Below are 11,907 nucleotides of genomic sequence, written 5' to 3'. Positions count from 1 at the left end.
ATGCTGTCTCATATAATTAAACATTGATAGTTTCGATAAGCTGGTTCTGTGATAGGTATTTAGTTTTACATATTTTCCATATCATCAGCCTGGTCAGAAATCTGGTCCTTACTGAGTAAATTCAACATCTTAGATGAACCTGCAGCTAAGTTAATGGTATTAAAAGTATCTTCATTCTTTTTGAGCAGTCAACAGTGGCGCGTGTCAATTTTCTTGATCCCTTAGAGCTTATGTAACACAAATCAATCAGTTGCTGATTCGTAAATGGTTTTTCAAAGTACATGTACTCACATGCATTCATATATTCATTCAGATGTCACAAGGAACGCTAATCAGCATTCTTATGCTGTTTGGTTCCTCGTGTACGCTGCACACCATTAACAGAGATATTCTGACCACTATCAAAGACATACCACCCGTGAACGCCAGTCTGCCTAGCGTGTAAGTCAGATTTGCAGTATTTTTTCCCCGGAAATATCTTAGTTAATTAGCAAGTCCGCCGACTGATATTGAGTACATATATTATACAGTAACATTATAAAACATTTATTGTGCGATGTTTTGAGATAAAATATGATTTTGTAATTAATTAAAATATGTATTAAATATCAAAAGTGATTTTATCACTTCAACATTTATATAAACTAGACGAAAGGACAATTGTTCATGTATAGAACCAACAAACGCTGCATTCTGTGGTATTTATTTTATTTAGAATTTTCGTTTACAGGCTGCCAAATACAGACCTTAGCGATGATACTCCAGATATTCCCAAACCAAGCAGCATCAATGTTGGCCGCGGTCAACACCATAGCTTTAATGGAAACAGTATGCATCAAAACGAAATTGCTCAAGAGAAAGGTTTAACAAGTGAAACTGCAAGTAAACCAACACACTTGCAATCTGCTACTATCCCGAAGACTATAGACCCATTCGAATTTTTATTGAGAGGTCCTATTTCATCAACGCAAGGCATCATAGATCCTCTACGTATGTTTGACCGTGATCAATTGTTACTAATGAAGAAAGTCTCGCTAGGAGAATCGTCAAGTGCACATGGCGCACATACGGCAAAAACCGGAACTGTAGAACCCATAGACTTTCTTAACAACGACCAGCAGTGGCCGATGAAAGGTTCATCAGATCTTTTACGAAGAATCAAAAGTCCTATAGCGGAAATGCCGAATACGTTCCTGCCAAAAGAAAACTCCTCAAACAGTATAATTGGGCAAAGCAAGTTAGTGCCTATTGAAATCAACAAGACATGGCCTTTTACCATCGTTGGTGAAAGCGTTGCTTTAGGTCCAAATGCCGTTCCAATGCCTGGAGGGGTACACACAAAAGGAACGGTAAACGATATCCTAAGCAATATACCTAAATTGTTTGGTAAGAACAGACGCCATTCAGTTACCTCGAATAATTTCAGGTTATTCCAGTTTAACTAAGTCTCAGGACAATATATCCGGTAAAGATAGTAAAGTGAACAGCACACAACTTGATGATGTCACATATGCAGCCCATTCGCATGATAAAGGCAACTTGTCGACAGATGCAAGTCCGATAGACTATGAAGACTATTATGTATCGACAGAAGCAACTCATGTAGGCTATGACAATGGTTATGTTTCGACAATTGCGAGTCCAGTAAATAATGAACAAGGTTATGTTTCGACAGATACGAGTTTGGTAGGCTATACACATGGTCATGTTTCAACGGATGTGAGTCCTGGGAATTATGAAAAAGGGAACGTTTCGACAGATGCGAGTTTGGTAGGCTATACACAAGGTCATGTTTCGACTGATGTGAGTGCTGTAGGCTATGATCACCGTTATGTTTCGACAGATCCACGTCCCATGGACTATGATCAAACTTACGTTTCCAAAGATGCAATGCCTATAGGCTATATTGCAACCAATGAAGGTAATGTAGTATATGAAAAAGGTTTCATTTTGACAGATCCAAATCCTGTAGGCTTTGAACAAGGTTTGGTTTCGACAGATGCAAGGCCTGTAGGATATGAAAAAACTTATGATTTGACAAAAGCAAGTCCTGTAGGCAATGGACATGGTGACTATCTGAAGGATACCAATCTAAACAAGGATACACAAGGTGACCTCTCCAAATATGCAAGTAATTCGGGAAATAAACAAGGCTACCTCACGAAAGATGCAAGTAATACGGGAAATGAACAGGGTTACCTCCCAAAAGATACAAGTAATACGGGCTATGGTGAGCGTTACCTACCGAAACAGGGTTACCTACCGACAGATACTTTTCTAACGGGCTATAAACAGGGTTATCTACCAAAAGATGCCAGTCTCACGGGCAATGAACAGAATAACCTTCCACAAGATGCCAGTATAACGAGTAACGAACAGGTAACTACTCGTACGGGCTATAAACAGGGTAACCTCCCGAAAGAGGCCAGTCATACAGGTAATAAACAAGGTTACCTCGCAATAGATGCCAGTCCTACAGGCAAAGATGAGCGTTACCTTCCGATAGATTCCAGTCTTACGGTTAATAAACAGGGATACCTACCAAAAGATGCCAATCATACGTACAATGATTTAGGATACGTTCCAAATAACTATCTTTATGTTGAGAATGAGCCAGTAAACGTCTCAATTTATACCAGTCAAGCCGGCCAGAAGGATGTAAGACCAGAAGTCAAAAAGCAGGTGTACGTTCCCAAGAACTATCATGCGGGCAGTGAACAACAATACGACCCTATAGATAAACGTACTATGGGCATTGAACAAGAATACATACCAACAATTAAGACCAATGCGAATAACCAACAAGGCTACATACCAAGTGTGAAAAGCCCCGTAAGCAGCGCACCCGGTTACGTACCAATATCAAGAAATGAACACGATTATATCCCCAGTGAAGCATTTCAAGCAGAAAGCGGACATGGTAACTTACCAAGTAAGGCAGGCTTAAAGGGTAATGAAAACGGTTACGTACACAGTGGTGCGAACCCAGAGGGAGCCAAACAAGTTTATGTACCAAACGATTCACGTCCAGTTGGAAGTGATCACGGTAACGGACCCGGGGATTTAAGCCCAGTAGTAACTGAAAAAAGTAACGTACCCAATGATATAGGTATGACGGGCAGCGAACAAGTAAAGGTACCAAGTGATACAAGCCGAGCGGGGAGCGAACATGGTAATGTACCTAGTGATTCACGCCTCCTGAAAAGCGAACAAGGTTACGTACCCAGGAAAGAAGACCCGATGGGGAGAAAACAAGGTTACAAAACCAGTATTACAGGCCCAATGGGAAGCGAACATGGTTACCTACCCAGTGATGTAGTCTTAGCGGAAGGCAAGCAAGGCAGCGTATCTAGAGTGGCAAGCCCAAGAGGGACCGAGAAAGGTAACGTTTCGATAGATGTAGGCCCACGGCAAAACAAACCAGATTACGCACCCAGTGATGCAGGCCCGGGAGTATCTAGTCAGGGTTACGTATCCAGTGATGCCGATCAATCGGTAAAGAAACGAGGTTATGTTCCCAGTTATGCAAGCCTAGCGGTACCTGCACAAGTTTATGTAGGGCCGGGTGGAAGTGAAGAAGGCTACAGAGTAAATGATGCAGGCCAAACAAGAAGAGAGCAAGGTTACGTTACCAGTTATGAAGGCCTAGGAGTCACTGAAAAAGTGTATCTAAGGCCAATAAGAATTGAACAAGGCTACAAAACAAGTGATGCAATCCCAACGGGAAGCGAACAAGGTTATTCATCAAGTGATGCTGGCCAAACGGGAAGTGAACACGGTTACGTACCCGTAGATGCAAACGCAACGGGAAGAGAAAACGGTTATGTACCAAGCAGTTATGCAGGCCTAGGAGTAACTGAAAAAGTGTATGTAGGGTCAAGTGGAAGTAATCAAGACTTCAGAGCAAGTGATGCAGAGTCAATGAGAAGAGAGCAAGGTTATGTTCTCAGTTATGCAGGCCTAGGAGTAACTGAAAAAATGTATGTAGAGCCAAAAGGAAGTGAACAAGGCTACACAAAAAGTGCTGAGGGCAAAGCGGGAAGCGAACACAGTTATTTACCAAGTGCTGCAGGAAAAGCGGTAAGCGAACAAGGTAATATGCCAAGTTCTGAAGGGCTAGCGGGAAGTGAGCAAGGTTACTTACCCAGTGATGCGGGCCCTGGAGTAACTGAAAAAGGTCACGTACACAGAAATGCACGCCCAACGGGAAGCGAGCAAGGTTATGTACCAATTGCTGCTGGCAAAGCGAGAAGCAACCAAGGCTATGTTCCTAGTTCTGCAGGAACATCGGGAAGCGAACAAGGTTATTTATCAAGTGCTGAAAGCTCAGGGGGAAGCGAGCAAGGTTATGTACGAAGTGCTTCAGGCAAAACGGGAAGCGAACAAAATTATTCACCAACTGCCGAAGGCTCAGCGGGAAGCAACCAAGGCTATGTTCCTAGTTCTGCAGGAAAATCGGGAAGCGAACAAGGTTATTTATCTAGTGCTGTAAGCTCAGGGGGAAGCGAGCAAGGTTATGTACGAAGTGCTGCAGGCAAAACTGGAAGCGAACAAAATTATTCACCAAGTGCTGAAGGCTCAGCGGGAAGCAAGAAAGGTCATGTTAAAAGTGCTGATGGCTCAGCGGGAAACATACAAGGTTATATACCAAGTGCTGAAGGCTCAATGGGAAGCGAACAAAGTTATGTCATAAGTAATGTAGTCAAAGCGGGAAGCAAACAAGGTCATGTGCAAAGTGCCGAAGGCTCAGCGGGAAGCGAACAAGGTCATGTACCCGGTGATGCTGTCAAAGCGGTAGGCGAACAAGGTTATATGCCAAATGCTGAAGGGCCAGCGGGAAGCAAGCAAGGTTACTTACCCAGTGATGCGGGCACAGGAATAACTGGAAATAGGTACGTATCCAGCAATGGAGGTCTTACGGAAAACGAACAAGGTTATGAAACAAGTACTGTTAGCAAAGCGGGAAGCGAACACGGTTATTTACCAAGTGCTGCAGGAAAAGCGGTTAGCGAACAGGGTTATAAGCAAACTGCTAAAGGGAATGCGGGAAGCGAGCAAGGTTACTTACCCAGTGATGCAGGCCCAGGAGTTACTGAAAAAGGTTACGACCCCAGTTATGCACACCCACCGGAAAGCGAGCAAGGTTATGTTCCAAGTGCTGCGGACAAATCGGGAAGCGACAAAGGTTATGTTCCAAGTTCTGCAGGCAAAGCGGGAAGCGAACAAAGTTATGTACCCGGTGATGCAGGCCTCACTCAAAGCGAGCAAGGTTATTTACCAAGTGTTGAAGGCTCAAAGGGAAGCGAACGAGGTTATGTTCCAAAAGCTGAGAGCTCAGCGGGAAGCCAACAAGGTTATATACCAAGTGCTGAAGGCTCAGCAGGAAGTGAACAAGGTTATGTACCAAGTACTACAGTCAAAGCGGGAAGCGAACAAGGTCATGTACCAAGTGCTGAAGGCTCAACGGGAAGCGAGCAAGGTTATGTACCAATTGCTGCTGGCAAAGCGGGAAGTAACCAAGGCTATGTTTCTAGCTCTGCAGGCAAATCGGGAAGCGAACAAGGTTATTTATCAAGTGCTGAAAACTCAGCGGGAAGCGAACAAGGTTATGTACCAAGTGCTGAAAGTTCAGGGGGAAGCGAGCAAGGTTATGTACGAAGTGCTGCAGGCAAAACGGGAAGCGAAAAAAATTATTCACCAAGTGCTGAAGGCTCAGCGGGAAGCAAACAAGGTCATGTTAAAAGTGCTGATGGCTCAGCGGGAAACGAACAAGGTTATATACCAAGTGCTGAAGGCTCAGCGGTAAGCGAACAAGGTTATTTCATAAGCACTGCGGTCAAAGCGGGAAGCAAACAAGGTCATGTGCTAACTGTATATAGCTCAGCGGGAAGCGAACAAGGTCATGTACCCGGTGATGCTGGCAAAGCGGTAGGCGAACAAGGTTATGTGCCAAGTGCTGAAGGGCCAGCGGAAAGCAAGCAAGGTTACTTACCCAGTGATGCGGGCACAGGAGTAACTGAAAATAGGTACGTATCCAGCAATGGAGGCCTTACGGGAAACGAACAAGGTTATGAAACAAGTACTGTTGGCAAAGCGGGAAGCGAACACGGTTATTTACCAAGTGCTGAAGGAAAAGCGGTTAGCGAACAGGGTTATAAGCAAACTGCTAAAGGGAATGCAGGAAGCGAGCAAGGTTACTTACACAGTGATGCAGGCCCAAGAGTTACTGAGAAAGGTTACGACCCCAGTTATGCACGCCCACCGGGAAGGAGCAAGGTTATGTACCAAGTGCTGCGGGCAAATCGGGAAGCGACAAAGGTTATGTTCCAAGTTCTGCAGGCAAAGCGGGAAGCAAACAAGATTATGTAGCCGGTGATGCAGGCCTAACTCAAAGCGAGCGAGGTTATTTACCAAGTGCTGAAGGCTCAAAGGGAAGCGAACGAGGTTATGTTCCAAAAGCTGAGAGCTCAGCGGGAAGACAACAAGGTTATATACCAAGTGCTGAAGGCTCAGCAGGAAGTGAACAAGTTTATGTACCAAGTACTACAGCCAAAGCGGGAAGCCTAAAAGGTCATGTACCAAGTGCTGAAGGCTCAACGGGAAGCGAACCAGGTTATGTACAAAGTACTGCAGTCAAAGCGGGTAGCGAACAAAGTTATGTCATAAGTACTGCAGTCAAAGCGGGAAGCAAACAAGGTCATGTTCAAAGTGCTGAAGGCTCAGCAGGAAGCAAACAAGGTCATGTACCCGGTGATGCAGGCAAAGCGGTAGGCGAACAAGGTTATATGCCAAGTGCTGAAGGGCCAGCGGGAAGCGAGCATGGTTACTTACCCAATGATGCGGGCCAAGGAGTAACTGAAAATAGGTACGTATCCAGCAATGTAGGTCTTACGGGAAGTGAACAAAGTTATGTAACAAGTCCTGTTAGCAAAGAGGGAACCGAACAAGGTTATTTACAAAGTGCTGCAGGAAAAGCGGTAAGCGAGCAGGGTAATATGCAAAGTGTTAAAGAGCATGGGGGAAGCGAGCAAGGTTACTTACCCAGTGATGAAGGCCCAACGGGAAGCAAGCAAGGTTATGAACCAGGGGCTGCGGGCAAAGCGGGAAGCGACAAAGGCTATATTTCAAGTTCTGCAGGCAAAGCTGGAAGCGAACAAGGTTATATACCCGGTGATGCAGGCCTAACTGAAAGCGAGCAAGGTTATTTACCAAGTGCTGAAGGCTCAGCGGAAAGCGAACGAGGTTATGTACCAGAAGCTGAGAGCTCAGCGGAAGCGAACAAGGTTATATACCAAGTGCTGAAGGCTCAGCGGGAAGCGAACACGGTTATGTACCAAGTAGTCCAGTCAAAGCGGAAAGCGAACAAGGTCGCGAAACAAGTGCTGAAGGCTCAATGAGAAGCGAAACAGGTTATGTACCAAGTACTGCAGTAAAAGCGGTTAGCGAACAAAGTTATGTACCAAGTGCTGAAGCTTCAGCGGGAAGCGAACAAGGTAATGTACTAGGTGCTGCAGGCAAAACGGGAAGCAAACAAGGTTATTCTCCAAGTGCTGAAGGCTCAGCGGGAAGCAAACAAAGTCATGTTCCAAGTGCTGAAGAATCATCGGGAAGCGAACAAGGTTATATACCAAGTGCTGAAGGCTCATCGGGAAGCGAACAGAGTTTTGTACCAAGTACTAGAGTCAAAGCGGGAAGCGAACAAGGTCACGTAACAAGTGCTGAAGGCTCAGCTGGAAGCGAAACAGGTTATGTGCCAAGTACTGCAGTCAAAGCGGGAAGCGAACCAGGGAATGCACCAACTGCGGAGGGCTCAGCGGGAAGCGAAAAAGGTCATGTGCCCGATGATGCAGGCAAAGCGACAGGCGAACAAGGTTATATGCCACGTGCTGAAGGGCCAGCGAGAAGCGAGCAAGGTTACTTACCCAGTGATGCGGGCCAAGGAGTAACTGAAAATAGCTACGTATACAGCAATGCAGGTCCAACGGGAAGCGAACAAGGTTATGTAACAAGTACAGTTGGCAAAGCGGGAAGCGAACAAAATTATTTACAAAGTACTGCAGAAAAATCGGTAAGCGAACAAGGTTATATGCCAAGTGCTGGAGAGAATGCGGGAAGCGAGCAAGGTTACATACCCAGTGATGCAGGCCTAGGAGTTTCTGGAAAAGGTAACGTACCCACTCATGCAGTCCCAATCGGAAGCGAACAAGGTTATGTACCAAGTAATGCAGGCAAAACGGGTAGCGAACAAAGTTATATACCAAGTGCGGAAAGCGAAACGGGAAGCGAACAAAGTTATGTACCAAGTGCTGAAAGCAAGGCTGAAAGCGAACAAAGTTACGTACCAAGTGCGGAAGGCAAGGCGGGAAGCGAACAAAGTTATGTAACAAGTGCTGAAGGCAAGGCGGGAAGCGAACAAAGTTATGTTCAAAGTGCTGAAGGCAAGGCGGGAAGCGAACACGGTTATGTACCAAGTAATGCAGTCAAAGCGGGTAGCGAACAAAGTTATGTACCAAGTGCGGAAGGCAAGGCGGGAAGTGAACAAAGTTATTTACCAAGTTCTGGAAGCAAGACGGAAAGCGAACAAAGTTATGTACCAAATGCTGAAGGCAAGGCGGGAAGCGAACAAGGTTATGCACCTAGTGTTGCAGGCCTGGTGAAAAACGAACAGGTATATCTACCAAGTAATACAGGCTTAGCTGCAAATGTACAAGTATCCATACCCAAGGATGCGGGCCCAGAAAGAACTACACACGGCTACGTACCAATCGATGCAGGCTTAGCTGGAATAGAACAAGTTTCCATATTCAAGAATGCCGGCCCAGAAGAAATTAAACAGGTTTACGTTCCGATTGATACAGGCCCAAACAACAAATGGAATACATCGATGGTATCTAAACATGGAGTTGAGAATGATCGTCCACTACCGGAAATGATAAATGTGGGTCCTTTGACTAAGCTTTCTGCTATTGCCGCGTTTGAAACAATAAATGAAAGTCAATTGGGTGCAGAAAATGCAGCTGTAAGAACCTTTCTGGGGTCTAACAAAATGGAAAATATTGTGGTGTGGGGTTCCACGATGCAACATGAAATCATTTCAGGTGTGAAAGATGGTCTCGTAAATGATGATCCCTTTAAAAAGCAGATGAATAAATCAAATAATAGAGACCATTCAAAAACTTCTTTGAACGGAAATTCGGATGGAAAAAAAGGAAAAACTTATACCAAGGGTTCATTACGCATGGAAAATAATGTGTTACTCAAACCTCTGAGTAAAATTTTAAGCAATAAGGCCGATACATTGGTAAACATTGATCTTATCGGAAAGTCTATACAATTAGTAAAAGAAAAATATGTTGAGAAAAGAATTGGAACGGAAAACAACGTCCTTGGATCTCAGTCTAACCCAAAAGAACAAACTATAAACAACCCCCAAACAGTTCCTGCAAAAGTCATTAACGGCAAGACATATAATGCGGCGGATTTGATGGAACCAGGTGCAATTCAGAACTATATTAAAGATGAATCTGAGTTGGCAAGACCTACAGATTGGTCTGCTGTAAACCAACGTCCCTCTAATGAAAATCGACAGTTTACGGGTAGGCGTTGGCGCACACGAAGCCGCAATCGGGGTAGACAGAACAGATTTAGACCAACGTCTGGAACGCAAAATGGTCGGAATGAAAGAAAGCGGTCAGGGTCCAACAGACGTCAGTGAGATCAAAACGATAGCGTTATGATAAAAAATTGTATAGATCGGTAAATATGTTTATGTATAACGCTAAATGGATATAATGTAATCTATGTATACTCTTCAAGAGCCTATGTATGTCTTTAATGTAATCTGGAAATACACATTTAGTGTATATATACTTTCACAAAAGTTGTTAAACTAGAAATGCTTGGTTATTCATACACACAATATAATATTTATGGTAATGAACACAACTGCAGAGCTTATCCAAAACTAAATGCGTATTGTTATAAACACAACTGCACAGCTTTTCACAACCAAAACTCAAAGTCAATGTTCCAAAAAACAACCATGCAGAACCTTGCATTAAAGTCCTCAATGTATAATGTTACACCCACACACACACAAGTGCAGATTTAACAAATAAGACAGTTTGTATGAATTTTGATGTTATAAAACATATATTTGTATGTATATTAAAAAACACGTAATATTTTATCCCATTCGGTACATTACAGAAATAACATTGTAAACGTATTGAATGTTTTCAGTTTGATTGAAACCCTTTGTTAGCAATATATATGCGTGGTGAACGTAAATTTGGCTGTGATATAGTTAGAACTTTGCTGAAAGTTTGTTTTTCACAACACAAGTAGAAAGACTGTATTTTCGGTAAATACAAATCTGCAAGCCCAAGTTCAATTTTCACATACAATATATGATCTCCAAGATTGTTCACAAATTTTGTCTAGATATTTGAACTATTATACTTTGAAAATATTAATCAGTTCGAATATCGCTATTTCGCTCTTTAATTTACAAAAGATACACACTCAGTTAACTATAGATTTTATTTAAATAGATAGATAATATTCCATAAATTTTATATGCACACCAAGGCAACACTATTCAATGCATCCATTCAGGCAAAGATCGATGCTATCAGTTGCGTAATGTTATATACATTATTAATAGGGCTTTTTAATACTTGCTGAGCGTATCCAAACACATTATTAGTATGTAAGTTTAGTGGACAGATCATTGTTTGCAGATTACTTCTTATTATCAATAATTTACACAAATGAAAAATAAAAAAGAGTATAGGTTACATACTGTGTCATCGAAAAAAAACGGAACATAAACAATCGAGAGACCCACAACAATTAAAAACATTATCGGTATTTCAGATGCAGTGCTACTGGTATTTCCTGATATTCATTTATCAATGCATTTATATTCAATTACATTCATTTACATATTAAAGACTTAATAAAAATCAGATTTTCAATGAACTGTTTCTTCAAGAAATTCGTTGAATGTTGTATGAGTAATACATGTTAGATCTTCACCATTTTTTATTCATTTTCTTTTTCGAAGCTTCAATAACAGATTGACCATGTTCGGCAAATGGAATTATTTTAATTGCTAGCAAATGTAGAACCCGTCATAATAAAAGTGAAACTCCAGCTAAAACAGAATTATATAATCAAAGTTATACCCCATGGCAATTAGTTTATTGCAATTATTATGACTCAGAAAAACAAGCACTTTACATAACATACAATAAAACGCATTTACACATATGAATTAAACTTGGATAACCGCCAGGGAAAGGTCAATGCATAGCACATATGTTAACACAGGTTTTAAGGAGCTACAAACCTAACAGCATTTATGTGTACATCAAGATTAACCTGAAATCACAGATTTTATATCAAATAACAATAAACGAATATACCTATAAACATATCAAATGCAACGTGTCTACCGACTGATAAGAGATAATTTGCGAAACCAGCATAATATTAACAAGTGTTTAAGTACCAAAGTATATTATAGAAGGTGATACGCATTTCTCTCGAATTGTCATTGTAACGTTTTGTATATGTTTGTTCATATTTATTATTACCAGTTTTTATTTTTAATTTCCATAAATGCAAAGAGTTTTTCATAACCATGTTCCAAACATGATTATGCACTTTTAATTTCAATTGCGATGTCTTCCACGCGCTCGTTTTCCAGAACTGTGTCCCCTTTCTCTTCCCTTGATACCGTGCATGTTCTTCTTACCACGATTCCAACTAGCAGTATTCTTTTGCCTACCTTCAAATATGCGTTTCATGGTATGGCTCAGTATTTGCGCCGGCGGAGTTTCGTCGTTGTTGACGCTAAAATGATCACTTCCAAAATCTTCTTCCAAGACAGTAGGTGTCGTA

At 42.3% G+C, this 11,907-nt stretch overlaps 1 protein-coding gene across 1 annotated transcript; it reads left to right on the top strand.

The window, feature by feature from the left end:
- Nucleotides 1-306: 306 nt before the first annotated feature.
- On the top strand, nucleotides 307-9,896 carry LOC127858695 (fibroin heavy chain-like). Its single transcript, XM_052395920.1, has 2 exons — nucleotides 307-441; nucleotides 731-9,896. The coding sequence occupies exon 2, from the start codon at nucleotides 1,855-1,857 to the stop codon at nucleotides 6,367-6,369; it is 4,515 nt and encodes a 1,504-aa protein (XP_052251880.1). The 5' UTR covers nucleotides 307-441; nucleotides 731-1,854; the 3' UTR covers nucleotides 6,370-9,896.
- Nucleotides 9,897-11,907: the final 2,011 nt, after the last annotated feature.

This window comes from Dreissena polymorpha, chromosome 14 (genome assembly GCF_020536995.1).
Source record: "Dreissena polymorpha isolate Duluth1 chromosome 14, UMN_Dpol_1.0, whole genome shotgun sequence".
NCBI classification, from domain to species: Eukaryota; Metazoa; Mollusca; class Bivalvia; order Myida; family Dreissenidae; genus Dreissena; species Dreissena polymorpha.
This window is presented reverse-complemented; position numbering and strand designations above follow the sequence as displayed.